The sequence below is a fragment of the Mesoplodon densirostris genome, chromosome 16 (genome assembly GCF_025265405.1).
Source record: "Mesoplodon densirostris isolate mMesDen1 chromosome 16, mMesDen1 primary haplotype, whole genome shotgun sequence".
In the NCBI taxonomy this organism is placed as follows: Eukaryota; Metazoa; Chordata; class Mammalia; order Artiodactyla; family Ziphiidae; genus Mesoplodon; species Mesoplodon densirostris.
In genome coordinates, this window is record NC_082676.1 from 38,822,177 (window position 1) to 38,843,028 (window position 20,852).

The 20,852-nt window shown below is 39.4% G+C and overlaps 1 protein-coding gene across 5 annotated transcripts in view; it reads right to left on the reverse strand.

Moving 5' to 3' along the window:
- Positions 1-6,388: 6,388 nt before the first annotated feature.
- The window catches only part of LOC132476324 (general transcription factor II-I repeat domain-containing protein 2), a 55,622-nt gene continuing 41,158 nt past the window's right edge, over positions 6,389-20,852 (reverse strand). For 4 of the 5 annotated variants that reach the window (XM_060078204.1, XM_060078205.1, XM_060078206.1 and 1 more), the window contains exons 9-15: positions 17,792-17,845; positions 15,182-15,244; positions 13,828-13,905; positions 12,815-12,898; positions 11,099-11,282; positions 10,737-10,765; positions 6,389-8,238 (exon numbers count right to left, since the gene is read on the reverse strand). In XM_060078204.1, coding sequence (XP_059934187.1) covers positions 6,635-8,238; positions 10,737-10,765; positions 11,099-11,282; positions 12,815-12,898; positions 13,828-13,905; positions 15,182-15,244; positions 17,792-17,845 — 2,096 coding nt within the window. In that variant the 3' untranslated portion in view covers positions 6,389-6,634. The remainder of the gene's footprint in view (positions 8,239-10,736; positions 10,766-11,098; positions 11,283-12,814; positions 12,899-13,827; positions 13,906-15,181; positions 15,245-17,791; positions 17,846-20,852) is intronic. The other variant, XM_060078203.1, reaches the window with a different exon arrangement.

The following is a 20,852-nucleotide window of genomic DNA, read 5'->3' on the forward strand; positions in this document are numbered from 1 at the left end:
AAAGTGAAAGTGAAGGGATGGAAAAAGATACTTCATGCAAATGGAAACCGAAGGACAGTTGGAGTAGCTATACTTAGATAGAACAAAGACTGTAATAAGAGACATTGGCATTACATAACAATAAAGGGGTCAATCCAATAAGAGGGTATAACATTTGTAAATATTTATGCACCCAACATAGGAGCACTAACGTATGTAAAGCAAATATTTACAGACCTAAAGGGAGGAACAGACAGCAATACAATAATAGTAGGGGACTTTAATACCTCATTTACACCAATGGATAGGTCATCCAGACAGAAAATCAATAAGGATTTTCCAAGATAAATCATGTTAGGCCATAAAACAAATATTAACAAATTTAAGAGGATTGAAGTTGTATCAAGCATTTTTTTTCTAGCCACAATGGCATGAAACTAGAAATTAATTACATGAAGAAAACTGGAAGACTCACAAACATGTGGAGATTAAACAAGTTATAAACAACCATTGGGTCAAAGAACAAATCAAAAAGAGAAACAACAACAACAACAAAATACCTTGAGAAAAATGAAAATGGAAATGTAACATACCAAAATTTACGAGATGTAGTAAAAGCAGTTCTAAGAGGGAAGTTCATAGCAATAAATGCTTACCTCAAGAAACAAGAAAAGTCTCAAACAACCTAACTCAACACCCCAAGGAACTAGAAAAAGAAGAACTAATGAAGCCCAAAGTTGGTAGAAGGAAGGAAGGAACAAAAGTTAGAGCAGAAATAAATGAAATAAAGACTGAAAAGAATAGAAAAGATCAGTGAAACTAAGAGCTGGTTCTTAGAAAAGATAAACAAAACTGACAAACTTTTAGCTAGACTCAGCAAGAAGAAAAGGGGACTCAAAATCAGAAATAAAAGAGGAGATGTTACAACTGATACCAAAGAAATACAAAGGATCATAAATGACTACTGTGGGGACTTCCCTGGTGGTACAGTGGTTAAGAATCTGCCTGCCAATGCAGGGGACATGGGTTCGAGCCCTGGTCTGGGAAGATCCCACATGCCACGGAGCAACTAAGCCCATGAGCCACAACTACTGAGCCCACGTGCCACAACTACTGAAGCCTGTGTGTCTAGAGCCCATGCCCCGCAACAGGAGAAGCCACCGCAATGAGAAGCCTGTGTATCGCAACGAAGAGTAGCCCCCCCTCGCCGCAACTAGAGAAAGCCCACGTGCAGCAACGAAGACCAAACACAGCCAAAATAAAGAAAGAAATAAATTTTTTTTAAAGTTTACTTTTCTTGCAAAATCAAAATAAATAAATAAATAAATGACTACTGTGAACAATTATATGCCAAACTAGAAGAAATGGATAAATTGGACAACCAAGAAAAAAATGGATAAATTACTAGAAACATACAACCTACAAAGACTGTGATGAAACAAAATCTGAATGGACCAATTATTAGCAAGGAGACTGAATCAGCAATAAAAACTTCCCCCAAAACAAAAGTCCAGGACCAGATGGATTCACTGGTGAATTCAACCAAATATTCTTCTCAAATTCTTCTCAAACTCTTCCAAAAAATATGAGGGGAACTCTTTCATATTTTATGAGGCCAGCATTACCCTGATACCAAGACCAGGCAAGGATGCCACACAAAAAAGAAAATTGCAGGCCAGTATCCCTCATTACCATAGATGCAAAAATCTTCAAAAAAGTATTAGCAAACAGAATTCAACAATACCTTAAAAGGATAACACACCATGATCAAGTAGGATTTATTCCAGGCATGCAGTGATGTTTCAATATTCACAAGTCAGTCAATGATACACCACATTAACAAAACAAAGGATAAGAATCATATGATCATTTCAATAGATGCAGAAGAAGCATGTGACAAAATTCAACACCCATTTAGAATGAAAACACTCAAAGCAGGTATAGAGGGAACATACCTCAACATAGTAAAGGCCACATATGACAAGCTCATAACTAACATCACACTCAATGGTGAAAAGCTAAAAGCTTTTCCTCTAAGACCAGGAACAAGACAAGGTTGCACACTCTCACCAATTTTATTCAACATAGTATTGGAAGTCTTAGCCAGAGCAATCAGGGAAAAACAACAACAACAAAATAAAAGACATCCAAATTAGAAAGGAAGAAGTAAAACTGTCACTATTTGCAGATGACATGATATATGTAGAAAACTCTAAAGACTCCATTAAAAACTCTTAGTACTAATAAACAACTTTAGTAAAGTTGGAGCATACAAAATCAACACAAACATCTGCTGCATTCCTTTATGCTTATAATGAACTATCAGAGTGAGAAACTATCAGAAGACAATCCCATTAACAATTGAATCAAAAAGAATAAAACACCTAGGAATAAATTTAACCAAGGAGGTGAAAGACTTGTATATTGAAAACTATGAGACATTAATGAAAGAAATTGAAGAAGACACAAAAAATAGAAAGATATTCTGTGCTCCTGGATTGTAAAAATTAATTTTGTTAAAATATCCATACTACCCAAAGCAATATACAGATTCAATGCAATCCCTATCAAAATTCCAACGGTATTTTTCACAGAAATAGTACAAACAATCCTAAAATTTGTATGGAACCACAAAAGACCCCAAATGGCCAAAGCAATCTTGAGGAAAAAAGAACAAAGCTTGAGGCATCACACATCCCAATTTCAAACTATGTTACAAAGCTATAGTAATTAAAACAGTATGGTATTGGCATTAAAACAGGTGCATAGATCAATGGAACAGAGTAGAGAACCCAGAAATAAACTCATGCATATATAGTCAATTAATTTACAACAAAGGAGCCAAGAATATGTAATGGGGACAGAACAGTCTTCAGTAAATACTGTCTGGGAAAATTGGACAGCCACATGCAAAGGAATGAAACCAGACCACTATCTTACACAATACACAAAAACTGATGACCAACTTAAGCGTAATACCTGAAAACATAAAGCTCCTAGAAGAAAACAGTAAACTACTAGATATAGGTCTTGGTGATGAGTTTTTGAATCTGCACCAAAAGCAAAAGCAACAAATGCAAATATAAACAACTGGGACTACATCAGACTAAAGGCTCCTGCACAGCAAAATAAACAACAAACAAAATGAAAAGGCAGCCTATAGAATGAGAGAAAATAACTGCAAATCATATATTTGATAAGGGGTTAATATCCAAAATATATGAAGGACTCATATAACTCAATATCAAAAACAAACAATCCAATTAAAAAATGGACAGAAGATCTGAATAGACATTTCTCCAAAGAAGACATACAGATGGCCAACAGGTACATGAAAAGACGCTGAACATCATTCATTCAGGGAAATACAAATCAAAACCACAATGACACAGCACCAGCACCTCATACCTGTTAGAATGGCTATTATCAAAAAGACAAAAAAATAACAAGTGTTGGCAAGGATGTGGAGAAAAGGGAAGACTTGTGCACCATTAGTGGGAATGTAAATTGGCTTAGCCACTATGGAAAACAGTATGAAGTTTCCTCAAAAAGATTAAAAATAGAACTATCATATGATCCAGTTATTCCATTAGAATCTGGGTATTATGAGAAGAAAATGAAAACACTAAAGATAACTGCACCTTGATGTTCATTGCAGCATCATTTACAATAGTCAAGATATGGAAACAACCTAAGTGACCATCAATGGATGACCAGATAAAGAAATTGTGGCATAAATACACAATGGAATATTATTCAGCCATAAAAAATAATAAAATCTTGCCACTTGCAACAAAATGGATGGACTTTGAGGGCATTATGCTAAGTGAAATGTCAGACAGAGAAAGACAAATACTGTATTATCTCTCCTATATGTGGAGTCTAAAAGACAAAGAAAGAAACAAAAAACAACCAAGCTCTTGGATACATTAAACAGATCGGTGGTTGCAATAAGTGGAGGGTGAGCGGGGGTGGAAGAAATGGGTGAATTGTTATTTACTTATTTCTTTATTTTAGTTTATATAAATTGAATAAACATTTTTTTAAACTGACAAATATAAACAGGAGAGTATAATTGATCTCTCATTCCAGATTCAGTTGAAAATAGCCATCCTGGGGCCATTGCTAAGGCACAGAAAGGGCACAGAAATTTAGACATCTACCCAGTTTTCACTCCCTGATACATAGTGGGGGTCTTGGCTAATAGAGCCGTGACTATTCAGTGAAGGACAATAGTTAATCACACACACAAAGAATTATAATTTAGGTATAGGGAGGGGCGCCTCTGATTATTCACTGAGAGCCTGCCCAGTTAGGAGGTTGTACCAGAAAGCGGTTATTCACCACCCACCCCAGCAATGCTGCTAGCCCATGGCCTCCAAGTCTTTGCTTGTGGGTCTGTCCCCAAATGCAAAGATACCATGATGCAAACTGGAGCTGCAAATCTCATAAAAGATGCAGCTTGTCTCGAAGGCCATGGGTGGCATGGAGAGCTTCTCTTCCTGTGTGGGAAGCAGCATATGAGGCTGGACAAGGCTGGTGGCTTAGAGATAAGAGGAAGTGGGTTTCTCCCAGTCTTGGCTCAGTCATACAAGTGACCATGTTGGTCAAGCCATTTGGCCCAGCACACACTACAGGTAGAGAAGGAACCTGGGAACCCTAGGAGTTGAATCAAAGCAGAACAGCCCCATGAATGGTCCAGCCAACAGAAGGCAGCCCAGACTGAACGCTGAGGTCACCTCCCTGTTACCTGATGGGCTAACCACCCCGGAGCCACACGTGACAATGATGAGCGGAGGTTCTATGACAGATGTCTGCCAGGTCTCCACGTAAGCATGGTGGCTGCTTAGAAAAGGAAGAAGAACATGGACTTTGGAGTCACATGGACCTGGGTCTGAATCCTCTCCTGGTTGCGTGGCCTCAGGCAGGCCATTTAATCACTCTGAGCCCCAGTTGCCTATCTAAAAACGCGGGGGCTGGTCTTTCCCCACAAGGTTTGCAGGACCACACCTCTCGTGTTCAGAGTCAACATCTGCTCAGGTACACCAGCAGCTGGCCTCCCCTGACTTCCACTGTGAACCAGTCCATCCTTCATTCACTTCCCAGGAAGTGAGCCTCTGAGCCAGCCAGACCCAGCTGGACCTGCAGTCTACCTCCCAAGGTCAGGAACTGCCCAGGTTGGGTCATTCCTCTGTCTGAGGACATACATCCAGGCCCCAGCTGGGGCTGGGTCCACTGCCCAGGTGACCACCTAGAGGTTGGTCTCTCCCCCCGGCAGCTTCCCTTCATTTCTATCAATGCCTTTTCCTCCACTGCTTCCTGAATGGGTCATCAGATAGGATCTTCAACCTTTTTGTACCCTAATCAGATTAATTCCTCCAAATCTGGAAAGTATTCACAATTTGGGGTCACTAATTCCAGCAACTAATAGATACTAAGAACACAGATATCTCTAACTTTATATTTATACCTGTATCTGTATCTATATGCCTTTTTTTGAGTTGATAAATTTTTGTTACCTTGTGTGATTTTTTTTTGCAATTGAAGTATAGTTAATTTACAGTGTCATGTTAGTTTCAGGTGCATCTATATGTTTTTAAGTGACAACCCTCCAGAGGAAAAATTCTATAAAGGAAAGGACATTATTTGGTCAACTGACAAAACTGGAATATGAATGGTAAACCAGACAAAAGTATTGCATCAGTGTTCAATTTACTGGAGTTGGTAACTAAATCATGGCTATAGAAACCCTCTTCTTAGAAAATACTCCCTAAAGTATTTAGGGATAAATGAGGTAAGCAACTTTCCCTCAAATGGTTCAGAAAGAAATTATGCACATAAGTTTATATACATTATTACAGATAATCATACAGTCATTTATACACACAGGCAATGTTATACACACACACAAGGGAGACAGAGGGGGGAGAGAAAGCAAACAAATGATAAAATGGGGTAAAATGTTAATAATATGAGAATCTGGCAAAAGGGCATTAAGTGTTCTTCAGGCTCTTTTCATTTCTGCAACTTTTCTATACATTTGAAATGATTTCAAAATAAAGATTAAAATAAAAAAAAAGACAGCCCCCAAACCTCAACTTAGGCTTTGAAAACCTACATTATTTGTTTTGGGATTTTCCATTTTAAGTCCTACCTTTCCAGGTTCGTGTGCAGGAAGGGACAGCTAAGGCAGAGACACCACAGTATGTGAACACGTCTCTAACTGATTCTCCTTCAACTTGGAAACATGTGAGGTCACACAGAATTCCATGCCAATGGCGGGGAGATAGATGTGTGTGCACATATACCCCCAGTGCACATATGCATCTGTCTCTCTGTTTCTCTGTGGACTTATTTAAACTTTGGGATGCAGCTCCAATGCCCACAAGGGTCAAGCTAGTATGTGAGTGAATGAAACAGGCCAGGCATAAGAAGAGTCAACTACTAGAAATACAATAAAACTTTCTTGATTTTTACTGGGCTGTGGGGAAACATAAAATGTCATACAAACAAGTATGATAACTGCAAATGACATTTCCGAGTCAAAGTGGGCAAAAACAGATATATTTAATAACTCATTTTCTCATCTTGCAACCCCTCGGGCCTAGAGGATTCTAGGCTTCCAGCCCACGGGATCCTGCGGGAGTGTGTTTCATCACGTCGCGATGTGGAGTACAGAATCCCACTGGGAGTCCTTCAACTGGGAGCAGTACTCAGTTTTACTCAGTTTCATAATGGAAAAGAGCTGTTCACAAATGTAGGTACTCCCGAACATGGAGAGAATCTTGGCACAGTGGGTTTTGTACTTGGGATAGCTGCTCCAGAGGTATTTATAGAATTCTGGTATTCCAACCTTGTCGTATTTGGTTTTCAGGACCGTGTTGCACTGCAGATCAATCACCTCCATCTGGAGCGCTTCCTGGACGCTCTCGATCTTCATGGAGAAAGGGGAGCTGAACAGGGTCAGTTCACTTTCGTAGAGTTTGAAATCAGACAGCCTTTTCTGGAATTCCGTCTTCAGCTCCATGATTTTGGGAATGTAGTTCAGCCCATCGCTTTCGTTTCTGGAAACCAATTTCAGGGTGGGAAAGTGGGCCAGGTTATTCCTGGCCAAATGAGTCTCCCAGAGGCACAGTTTAGCCAAGAACGCCCGAATCAAGTCGTACATCTGTGTCACGATTTGGGAATGCCCTTGGAGAGAGATATTCAACGTGTTCAGATGCATAGTCATGTCCACCAAGAAGGCCAAGTCTTTGATCCAATCTTGAGAGCTCAGCTGAGGCAGGGGCTTGCCTCTGGAAGACATGAAGGAGTCAATTTCTTCCAACGATTCAAAGAACCTCTTCAGCACCAGCCCGCGGCTGAGCCACTTAATCTCCGTGTAGTATAGAAGGCTGCCGTATTGGCTGTCCAGCTCATAGAGCAAAGTCGTGAACTCGCTGTGGTTCAGTCCACGGGAGCAGATCCAGTTCACGGCATTTACTACCACGCTCATGATGTGGTCCATCTTTAACTTTTGAGCACAGAGCGATTCCGGGTGAATAATGCAACAAACGGACTTCAGATCTGAACCCTTGCAAGCCGTCGCCACCTTGGACTTGAGTTTTGTGACCAGCCCATCGTTGGCATCTACCATCGCAGGAGTGCCAGTTGAGGCCACGCTTACTAATTTCGACCAGTCGATATTAAACTTTTTAAGACTTTTCTCAACACGCAAAAAGATCTCATTTCCAGATTTTGTCCCCGTCATGGGCACCGTATCCAAAAGTTCTTCTGATATATCAAAATTCTCATCAACGCCCCGGATGAATATGGCCAACTGGGTGGTGTTATTTATATCTGTGATCTCGTCGATGGCAATAGAATAGGCCACAAATGATCTGATTTTTTCACGTAATTTCTCCCATAAGTTCCCAGCCATGTCTTCTATGGGCTGGACGGCAGAGTTTTCCCTTGGACTCACATTTGCAAACACTCGTTTTTGCTCGGGACACACGATGTCTGATGACCCTAAGAGATACTTTCTGAGCCCTTTCTTCAGCTCCTGGAGCTTCTCGTCGCGCATCTTCTCTGTGTACTGGTCATAGTGCTTGCTGTGGTTGGTTTGATAATGGCGTCTCAGGTTGTATTCTTTGGACACAGACATGCTCTGTTTGCATATTAAACACGTAGGGATATTCTGCACCTCCACGAAGAAATACGCTCTCTCCCACTTTTCTTGAAATACACGGCCCTCTTGGTCTATCTTTCTTTTTCCCACTTTTGATAGAAACATGGAGACAAGAAACAGTTCAGCTTTCCCTTAAATCGACTGTTAGTCTAACACCAGCAAGAGCATGATGACAAATGCAAGGGATAAGGTGGCAGGGTGGGGCGTGGTTAACTGGAGAGCACCCCAGCCCTGCAGAGGTGTGGGGTGAGGACGGGGGACACGCAGGGCAAGCAAACTACTGCCAGAGGGAGCATGGCCCTGGCCTGCCTGGATCTTCAGATTGCTAAAGAAAACCTGGAAATGGACTTTTATGAAAAAGTCCCCGGTTTTTCAATGTTGGCCACGCATTCCCTTTTTTAAAAGGTAGATGAGGGCTTCCCTGGTGGCGCAGTGGTTGCGAGTCCGTCTGCCGATGCAGGGGATGCGGGTTCGTGCCCCGGTTCGGGAAGATCCCACATGCCGCACAGCAGCTGGGCCCGTGAGCCATGGCCGCTGAGCCTGCGTGTCTGGAGCCTGTGCTCCGCAGCGGGAGAGGCCACAAACGGGGAGAGGTCACAACGGTGAGAGGCCCGCGTACCGCAAAAAAAAAAAAAAAAAAAAAAAAGGTAGATGAGCCAAGGGGCTTCCCTGGTGGCTCAGTGGTTAAGAATCCGCCTGCCAATGCAGGGGACACGGGTTCGAGTCCTGGTCCAGGAAGATCCCACATGCCGTGGAGCAACTAAGCCCGTGTGCCACAACTACTGAGCCTGCGCGCCTAGAGCCCGTGCTCCACAACAAGAGAAGCCACCACACCGCAACAAAGAGTAGCCCCCGCTCGCTGCAACTAGAGAAAGCCTGTGCGCAGTAACATAGACCCGATGCAGCCAAAAATAAATAAATTAATTAATTAATTAAATTAAAAGGTAGATGAGCCAAAAGAAAGACAACTTTGGGGAGGTTCAGCAAGTGGCTATGTTTGCCCATCTGGTTTAAATGAGAATGATTTGAAAGTGTATCTGCATTTTAACATATATTTTTTCATTTGATTTTCAAGGGAACTTTGAAATAACAGAGAAGGGAATGAGCACAGAAGACATATGATTTAACTGCTGTGAGTCCCAAAAGACACCAGTGATAGCCACAGACCCTCACAGAACTTACTTGTTTTCAATGTAATGGGCCACGATGCAGGTGAGCTTTACTTTGAAAGAACATAGGTATAAAAATTCACTTTAAGAAAATGTAGGCAGAGACAAGCAGTCAATTTAGTGGCTGCCTGGGGCTGGGGGTGGGAATGGGAAATGACCAGAAATGGGTAGGAGGAATCTTTCAGGTGTGGGGATGGAAATGTTCTAATATTAGATTGTGGTGATAGTTGCACGACTCCGTAAATATACTAAAAATCACTGGATTGTGTACAGTTTGCACAAGTGAATTTTACGGTATGTAAATTTATGCCACAATAAAGCTATTAAAAATGTAAAAAGCTATTTAACAACCAGAGGAGTTTAGGAATAATAATTGTGCATTTTAAAAGAACACTTTAGTTTCCAAATTTAAATGAGGAGGTTCCCTAGATGACTCTTGGGAACATCGTTACATGTTATGCTTTTTTTTCTTTCTACAGGTACTTTACTTTTTTAGAATTTTATTGAAATATACTTATTTACAATGTTGTGTTTCAGGTGTACAGCAAAGTGATTCAGTTATATATACATATGCATATATATATATATAAATATATATATATATATTCTTTTTTAGATTCTTTTCCATTATAGGTTATTGCAAGATGAGTATAGTGAGGTCCTTGTTGGTTACGCTTTCTGCTTTAATATCCAATAGGATTTTGACTTGCTTGCAAGGACTTTAGGGGAGACATTAAAAATATTTAACAAGCAGAGTGGCTGGGACATTGCCCAATCAGAACAGAAGTCAACTGGAGGGGGTTCTGGGAGCCCTGCTGTGCCAGGCCCTGTTGGTTCTGAACTGTGGGGAGGTCAGGGGTGGCCAGGTAGGTACTATTTACCAAATAAGGTAGAGTAGTAGTTCAGTATTATGATATGAGCCGCCCCCCACCCTGACCCCATAAAGGACTCTTGAATAAGAATGTGGTATGTTATCACACACAGCAAGCTCCATCAAATTGTTATATGAGAAAAAAATGCCTGCCTAATAAAACTCGAGCAGCAGAATTAAAGGGCTTTAAAAGAAGCAGGAAAGGGCTTCCCTGGTGGCGCAGTGGCTGAGAGTCCGCCTGCCGATGCAGGGGACACAGGTTCGTGCCCCGGTCCGGGAAGATCCCACATGCCACGGAGCGGCTGGGCCCGTGAGCCATGGCTGCTGAGCCTGTGCGTCCAGAGCCTGTGCTCCGCAATGGGAGAGGCCACAACAGTGAGAGGCCCGCGTACCGCAAAAAAAAAAAAAAAAAAAAAAAAGACGCAGGAAAAACAAAATGCACATAAAGAGCAGCATGCTTTGCTCTTTCTGGTGGTGAGTGTCCACTGAGACAGCGCACGTGGCACAGCAGGGACTAGGACCATCTTCTCTCCCCCAGGATACTCACCATTGCTGAGTTCAAGGCCGGGAAGTGGTCTGAAGAGAAAGAGACATTGGTGAGTGCAACAGAGGTCACTTTTCCTCTCTTGTCCATTTAGTTCTATTTGACAAAACTTTTGTGAGTGTCAGTGCGAGGCTAAACTAAAACAGACTGCCCACGATCACCAAGAAACGGGAGCGAGGACACACAGCTCCTAGAAGCAGAATACGATGAACTGAGTGTGACAGGCAGCATGACATAGCACTTGACTGCAGGGACCCACGGCCCACGTCCTGGGGTGAGAATCCCTGTGCCCCCCGGCTTCTCCACCTCGAGCAAGTTACGATCTGCAGCTCATTCTCCTGACCAGGCAGGGGACTCTCACGTACCTGATGACTGTGAATTTGATAAATTCTGCGGCATCCAAGATCCTTCTCATGGAGCTGATTTCCAGGTAGCCAGGGGCTTTGAATACCACCCCCGGGGGCATGCCGTCGATGACCACACAGCCAGGGTTGAAGGTGATCTTCCTGTAGGGAACTTTCACAGGGAAATCCACTCCAATTGCTTCACCTGTGATGATACAAAGAGTGTAAAACCAGGTGTGTGTCACTTGCTTTTCCCAAACCGTGCTTTATCTTTAATGCCAAGATTTTAAAATTAATCGCATCAAGTAACAACATTGGTGATCAGCCATTACTTTATTTTCCAGCCATGCTAGGGTGTATGAATAATTTTATTGATTTTGAAATTGGTAACAGGTAGTGTAGCAGACTGTTTCTCTACCCATGAAATAGGCATTATCATAGTATCTACCTGAAAAGGGTTTTGTGAGGATTAAATGATTAATCACATGTCAAACACTAAAAACAATACTCAGCTATGGTAAAAAGTCAGTAAGTGAAAGATAGCTATTATAATTATTTTAAAAATATTTTAAATTTATTTTTAATTGAGATATGATTGACATGTAACTTTGTATTAGTTTTGGGTGTACAGCATAATGATTTGATAAAGATAGCTATTAAAAAAATTATTTTTATTGAAGTATAGTTGATTTACAATGTCGTGTTAATTTCTGCTGTACAGCAAAGTGATTCAGTTATACATATATATACATTCTTTTTTTAATATTCTTTTCTATTATGGTTTATCATAGGATATTGAATATAATTCTCTGTGCTATACAGTAGGACCTTGTTTATCCATTCTATATATTAAAGCTTACATCTGCTAACCCCAAACTCCCACTCCATCACTCCCCCAACCCCCTCCCCCTTGGCAACCAGCAGTCTGTTCTCTATGTCCATAATTCTGTTTCTGTTTCATAGATAGGTTCATTTGTGTCATATTTTAGATTCCGCATAAGTGATATCATATAGTATTTGTCTTTCTCTTTCTGACTTACTTCACTTAGTATGATAATCTCTAGCATCCATATTACTGCAAATGGAATTATTTCATTCTTTTTTATGGCTGAGTAGTATTCCATTATATATATATATATATATATATACCACATCTTCTTTATCCATTCATCTGTCAATGGATATTTAGGTTGTTTACATGTCTTGGCTATTGTGAATAGTGGTGCTATGAACATAGGGGTGCATGTATCTTTTTGAATTATAGTTTTGTGTGGATATTTGCCCAGGAGTGGGATTGCACAATCATATGGTAGTTCTATTTTTAGTTTTCTAAGGAACCCCCATACTGTCCTCCACAGTGGCTGCACCAACTTACATTCCCACCAACAATGTAGGAAGGTTCCCTTTTCTCCACACCCTCTCCAGCATTTATTATTTGTAGACTTTTTAATGATGGCCATTCTGACTGGTGTGAGGTGGTACCTCACTGTGGTTTTGATTTGCATTTCTCTAATAATTAGCAATGTTGAGCATCTTTTCATGTGCCTATTGGCCAAAGATAGCTATTATTATTATGAAATTAGTGTTTCCATGTAAAAGTTCTTCTTCAGTAAAAATACACACTAATTTTGATCACAGCTCCTTCACAGAAAGATCAATTTCTTAGATAAAGTAATCAATTAGAAGGAAATATTTCAAATGTATAAAATTTGGTTATGTAACAATATAAAAACGTACCAAATTTTCGGCTAAAGAGGTCATTGACTTGTTCTCTTAGTTGTTTTATTTTTTCAATGCTTGATAATCTTTCCTTCTCATTATCTAAAAAAATTAAAAAAAACAAGCAAACCAGGTTTATTCATGTATTTGCTCCCCCGAAAATCTGTTGGAGGAAACACCTGTTAGCACATGTGAAAGCACTTTACCTGGCTTATCATTCAGTTTAGTTTTAGCAATAATTAAGCCTTTTGGCAATTTGTAAATTTAAGGCAGTAAAGATGACAGAGAATTTTCCAAATTATGACTCTATGTAAATATAAGACATACTACTTTAGAGAACATTTTCAATATCATGCAAGATAAGGATGTCCACTTTCACCCCTACTCTTCAACATTATAATAGAGATCCTAGCCAGTGCAATATAGCAAGTAAAATGAGTAAGATGTATGTACTAGGATTAGGGGGGAAAATTTTTTAATACTGGAAATTTTTATTCTATTTAATTTTGAATAATGAAAAGTGATTATGTGGTTCAAAATTCAAAGGATATAAAACAGTACATCATGAAATGTCTCCCTTCCATCCCTATCTTAGCTCTCAAGTTTCCTTCTTTGGAGGAATCTATGCCATTAGATTCTTTTGTATCTCTCCAGATATGTTTTATATACACCTATTCAGAAAAGAAGATTAATTGATGGGCAGCAAATACATTTCACCACTGTGGCCAGTTCCAATCCAATGATAGCCAGTGCTTGGAGTTGGCTGCCCTAAGGGATATTTTCCAGGTAATGCACCAGGGCAGGGCTGTGAGAAGCAATATATCTGATAAACAATGTACGATATAGCAAGATATTCAGTGTGCAGCAATTGGAAGCATATTTTATATTCCTGAATTGTCTTTCCTTAGTTGACAGGGTGAACTTAGCAAAAAAATAGCTCCAAGAGACTAACCCATGTCACAAAGTGGTTAAAATATAACAAAATGAAAAACATAATCTAAATTATGATAAAGTCAGATAGAATTCCATACCTGGAATCGTCACCTGAACGATGTTAAGATCTTCAACACCTGCTGCAGAATTTGTAATATTGGATGAATTGGTGTTTCCTTAAACAGAAATTGAAATTTAGAACTTATAGAAAATTAGGCTACTTCTCCTCTAAAACTATCAAATTGCCACTTTGATCAGAAGGCCAGACTAGGGAATTCCCTGGCGGTCCAGTGACTAGGACTTGGCGCTTTCACTGCCAGGGCCTGGGTTCAATCCCTGGTTGGGGAATAAAGATTGTGCAAGCCAGGAGGCGTGGCCAAAAAAAAAGAAGGCCAGGCTAAATTTTTAAACTCCAGAGAACATTTAGCTGTAGAATAACAAGCTGGCTTGGCAATAATTGATGTTTGAGTCTCTGTAGTTTAATGTTGATGTCAAAGGAGAAAGGGCACCATGGCTTTTATTTAGTTCATAGCCCCTGATACTTCAGTCAGTCTAATTTGATTCAAAAACAAGGGTGTTTAAAAATATATTTCCTGGGACTTCCCTGGCAGTCCAGTGGTTAAGACTCTAAGCTCCCAGTGCAGGGGGCATGGGTTGGATCCCTGGTCAGGGAACTAAGATCTTGCATGCCACTCAGCTAAAAAAAAAAAAAAAAAAAAATTTTTTTTTCCTTTGTTGTTATTCTCAGTTTAAAGGTGGGGGTTAGGAAAGAAGACATACGAATGTGTCCAAGAGGACACTTAGGAAGCAGATGTCCTATGAGAAATGAGGTAACAGACAGTCAAGGAAAGGCTCAGATGGGTTTAAATAGTAAAAGCACAGTTGACATTATCATGATTTCTGGTCAAATGATACACACAGTGCTCACTTAAATGAGAAATGTAAATGAGCCTGTCTAGTCCTTTCTGAGGGACTCAAAGTTCAATCCCTGTGTTCTGTGAAAGATCAACCATTTGGGTGTTTGAGATTCTGCATCTGAAGAGCAAGACCTCAAAGGAGACACACCATCGTTCTTCCCCTCTCCCCCCTTCATTCTCCCTGCCTTCATTCTTCCCTCTCTGCCCCCTTCATTTCCCCTCCCCCTTCATCCTCCCCCTCTTCATTCTTCCCCTCTCCCCTCTCCCTTTCAGTTTCCCCCTCCCCACTTCATTCCCCTCCTTCTGGCTTCATTCTTTCCTCATTGGACCAAGCACAGTTTGGCCCTACTCTGGCCAGGGCTAATTTGCACAGCCTAATTCTGTTGTCTGACAAGCCTAGAGCACTGGGTACCTGATGGGAGTATGGGCTGCTCTGGTCATAGGTACACACACATTGAGTTCAATCTTTTCCCTTTCAGAAAAAATGAAAACCGTACTTAGCCGTGTGAATGTGGCGAGGTTTTTGGCAACCAACCTTCAATTTTCACCTCAGCTTCAGGGTCCTCACTCATTTCTGAAGGGACAAGCTGAGTAGAATCTTGAAAAAAAAATTTCTAAAATGACATTCATTGTTTATGTATTCTCATGTTCCAACATTTTACCGCTCTTATACCCAAAAAGTCGCTTATCCTGGCATTTTAAATACATTTTATATTTACTAAACATAGAGGTATAAACATAAAGGTAATTTTAATTTTAAAAAGGATAATAGAGTAATAAAGGATAATCTTATAAGGGATAAGAGGAGATAAGAAACTTTCAGATATTATCAAATAATATGAAGTTGCAGTAATGGACAAAGAATATCCTTCTATTTGAGCTAATGGAAGACATGTGGTCATAGTGTTTTCTGGTTGTCATCGGGAATTACTAGGATTCAAAAAAAGCCATTTGCTCCTTTCTTATCCTGCCAGCAGCCTCCAGGTGATTCATGGTCTATTATTACATGGACGCATGTAATGTACACGAATGCATGTAATGTACATGACATATACATGCTCAGTGAAATAAACCAGTCACAAAAAAGCAAATATCATATGATTTCACTTATATGAGGTACCTAAAGTACCTAATTGAGTTTTCTGGTGGATATGAATTATGACATATACATTAAGTTCTACATATAGACAAAAGCCTGGCTAGCTTATCTCGCCTAACTCTAGCTCATTTTAGAAAGGTTTGTCAAATCTTACATTAATTGTTAGCAAAAGAAGAAAGACTAGAATGCAAAACTGTTTTGATATTGTACTATCGTTACGTAGGATGTAACCTTTGGGGAAAAACAGGTGAAGGTACATTGGGCTGCTCTGTACTATTCTTGCAGCTTCTTGTGAATCTATAATTATTTTAAAATAAAAAGTTTTTAGGGAGTTCCCTGGTGGCCTCGTGGTTAGAATTCTGGGCTCTCACTGCCGTGGCCTGGGGAACTGAGATCCCACAGGCTGTGCAGTGTGGCCCCTCCCTGCCCCAGATAAATAAATAAATAATAAAAAATAATAGGACTGACATAAAATAAAAAGGTTTTAAAAATCAAACAAATTCAGCTCTATTGTAAATGGGCTTCCCACAATATCATGATAATAAAAAATCTGTTTAGATATGAACTATTTCGAGGGCCAACATCCCATGAAAACTTTCTGATTCTAATTCAGCACCAGTTCTACAACTGACTCCTACACAGGTCTTCTTTCCAAATATTGTACTATCCATCCATTTAAAAAATGACCAAACAATACCTTAACAGGCTTTTACAAAGGAAAGTAAAATGACATGAGGGAGGAACAGATTTAAACTCAATTCAAAATAATTGTCCTCCTTTACATCCAGAGAAGGTCAGAGATTGAGTTAAAGAAAAGAAACAAAAAATTAATGGAAGAATCCTGACACACGCTACAACATGGATAAACCCTGAGAGCATTATGCTCAGTGAAATAAGCCAGTCACAAAAAGGCAAATAACGTATGATTCCACTTATATGAGATACCTAAAGTAGTCAAATTCATAGAGACAGAAAGTAGAATAGGGGTTGCCAGGAGGGAAAATGGGGGAGTTGTTGTTAAATGCAGATAGATTTGCAAGATGAAAAGTTCTGGAGATCTTCTTCCCAGCAAATATACTCAGCACTACCAAACTGCACACTTCACAGTGGTTAAGATGGTAAATTTTATGTTATGTGGTTTTTTTAAACCACAATGAAAATACATAATTTAGAAAAATAAACAGGACTTAAATAATGACAGAGTCTGCTTGTCTTCTTGGTTCTAAAGCAATGAAATTCAAAATGGATTTGAATTTTATTTTATGAGTGAATGAACAATTCTAAGACTGGACTCTATCATAGTATGTTCTCTGGCAAAATCTACCAAAATTCTTCTAGGTCAGAGACTTAGACAAATTGCTCAGGGGGCCGTTGGAACCATCCTCTACAACAAAAAACTCCAGACTCCCTAAATCAGGGAAGCTATCGAAAATGACTGCAACTTGGCTCCTTGGAGAAAGTTTTTGATGTAAAAGAAAAACACAAATCATTTTGGTACTGAGACAGATGTACAACCCCTAAAAACAAGATCAACTTGCCTGTAAACTGACAAAGACATTCATACCTCTATGTTTGCAGAGGAAATCTCCTTTATTAATTTTATCTTACATAAACCACTTTAAGAGTTTAGGCCTTAAATATGATGCTCAGGATTTATATATGAATGGAGGGAAGTATATACCAAGTTTTACCTCTAATTCAAGAATTTCCTAAAATTCTATTGAACTTTGCTCAAAAGATTTTGGCATGCCCATAAAGAAGACAAAATGAAATAAAGTAACAAATGGCACCAGTGCAAAGTTTTCTTACCACTTAACTTCTATATCCAGGCACTTAAAGTAGAATCATTTACAAATCAAAAAAGTAAGAGAGTGACAGAGTTCTTAATACTACATCTTAGGATGAGGACTGGGCCAGTTCTCTAAGAAGGCATGTTGTCTTCTGTATTTTCAAACGTGTGTTTAAAAGGGTATATTCTCTTCAAAATACTGTAAATTAAAAAAAAAAAAAGAGAGAGAGAGAGAGAAAATGCCTTATTTTTCTAACCTTCCACTGGTAATTCCATTTCTATTACTTCAGTGCTGGCAGAATGATGGCTCTCTGAAAGGAAAGCAAACAAGGCAGAAATACAAATTTTAAAAAAGGAATCATTTAAAAACAATGCAAATAATTCAAGACCCGCACAGGAATATACATGCAATACTTCGACTCCGTAATATCAAATTCACACAAACGATCCTTTCTTTACGTTTTTTCCTTTGTTTTTGTTTTCATCTGTGCTTTGGAAAAATTTCAAATACAGAAAAGCAGAGAGATGGCATCATGAAGCCATGTGCCCATCCCTCAGCGCCAACAGTCATCAGCTCACGTCATCCCGGTTTATCCGTGCCCACCCCACCCAGCACTGGTAGTTTAAAGTAAGTCCCAGAATTCAGTGTGCAAATATTGCATAACTACAGGCAAGTGCCTAAGTAAAGTCTCTTCCTTTAGCATTACCATGATGTTGCAATGACCCCTCCAAATGAACAATTATTCTGTATCATCATCTCATAGCTAGGCATTGTTCAAATTTCCTCAATTGTCTCATAAATGTCTTCTCTTAAAAAAACCTTTATATTTGGAAATAGTTTTAAACACAGAAAAGTTGCAAAAATAAAATAGTACAAAGAAGATCCATCTACCCTTTACTCAGATAACATGATGTTAACAATTTACCCTGTTGGTAATCTTTGTCTCTCCCTCCCCCCACCCCCAATCTATATAGAGAGATAGATGTATATACACACACTGTTTTTTCCTGAAGCATTTGAGGGAAAGTTACATACATTATGGACCTTTATCTCTGAACACTTCCGTGACTATTTCCTTAGAATAGGGATATTCTCTTATACGATCACAGTATAAACTCAGAGAATTTAACATATGAGACAATTTTATCTATTCTACCATTTGTATTCCAACTTTGTCAGTTGCCCAAATGTTCATTATAGCCTTTCCCTTTCAGTATGGGATCCAGTATGGGGGGTCAGGTCTTGTTTTTAGCTGTCACGTCTCCTTTAATATTGAATGGTTCCATAGTCTGTCTTCGTTTTTTATGGCATTGCCATTTCTGAAGATTTGAGGCCCCTCCTTCCCCCCCTTCCCCTCCCCACTAGAACAATCCTCATTTTGAGTTCGTCTGACGTTTCCTCACAGTAAGACTCAGGTCTTGCATTCTCAGCCAGAACACTGCCTAGATGACGGTGTGTCCTTCTCAGCATCTCACATACACAGGCACCTGGAATTTGGGGCTGGCAGGATTTTGAGTTGATAGGTCTCATCCTGCTGTGAAAAAATAAACCACCTAGGGGCCAATATACAGAGGCCATCTTTGGTTCATTTCTAGAAAACCATGTAACTTCAACGTTGCATCATCAAACTGGTCAGGCTGTGTAACACAGTCACAAATGTGACAAAGATCAAATCACTTACATATAAAAGCAAGTCACGCACCCATGTTGAATCTCATTACATGACTTTACCAAACAGAAGTTGAGGTAAGTCATTTAAAAAAAACAAAAACAAGTTGCCTCGTGTTAGGTTCAAGCCTAAGCAAGATCAAGATTACATTAAAAAAAAAACCCTACAAGTAGGCCAATGCATTTCTTTTCCTCCTCTTCCATTCCAAAAAGTAAAAAAACACAAACAAACAAAAAACCCCAGAACTAAATATCACACATAGTAAATTCAGTGTAGATTAACTTAAAATACTGACATGCTCTGGAAAGTGGGCATGGAGGAACAGACCTTTGAAATACTTCAAATGAGGAATTTTTTGAAGGATCATTTTTTGAAGGACCTGCTTTGGAGCACAAATTTCATCATCAAATTTGAGTTAGAGATATGGATTCATAGCCATTCCATAAAGAAAAAAGGCAAAATTACAAATAAGTGAATGGCAATGAAATTCTGACAGCTGCTACAACATGGAAGAAACTTGAAGACATTACACCTAGTGAAATAATCCAGTCACAAAAGGATAAATACTGTCTGATTCCAGTTATATGAGGCACCAAGAATAGGCAAATTCATAGAGACAGAAAGTAGAATGGGGGTTGCCAGGGGCTGAGAGGAAGGGAATGGGGAGTTATTGCTTAGTGGGGACAGTTTCTGTTTGTGATGATGAAATAGTTCTGGAGATGGATGGTGGTAATGGTCACACAACACTGTGAATGTACTTAATGTCACTGACCTGTGCATTTAAAAATGGTTAAAATTGCAAATTTTATGTTACGTATATTCTACCACAATAATATATATATATATATATATTTTTTGGCTGCACCGTATGGATTGCAGGATCTTCATCCTCTGACCAGGGATCGAATGCAGGGCCTCGCCAGTGAGAGCACCGAGTCCCAACCACTGGACCGCCAGGGAATTTCCACAATAATAATTTTTTAAAAAGGAAATGAGTGCTAAGATGACCAGTATCAATTTACCAAGAGGACAAGGGCTCTCAGGTAAATTTATTCACAGTTATAGCAAAAATATTCCTGGTCTAGAGTTTTGACAGCAAAAATCCTATGTACTGAATGGGTATCAAATGTGTTCAAAATGATCTGATAATCAGTGCTTTCAAGTCAAAAGTCAAAATTAATCACAAATTTTATTTTATACAGATTATACAGGTTAATCTTACATTGAATTTGCTTTCTAAAAACTGAGATATAATTCACATACCATAAAATTCATCCTTTCAAAGTGTACAGTTCAGTGGTTTTCCATATATTCACAAGGTAGTACAACCTTCATCACTATTTCTAGAACATTTTCATCACCCCCAAAAGAATCCCTGTGCCCACTGGGGGTCACTCCTCACTCCCTGCTCTCTTCAGACTCTGTAACCACTAATGGACTTTCTGTCTCTATGGATTTGCCTATTCTGGACATTTCATATAAATGGAATCATACAATATGTACCTTTTTGTGTCTGGCGTCTTTCACTCAGCATTGTGTATTCAAGGTTCATTCATGTTACAGTGTGTATTGGTACTTCATTATTATTATTATTTTTTTAGCGGTAGGCGGGCCTCTCACTGCTGTGGCCTCTCCCGTTGTGGAGTAC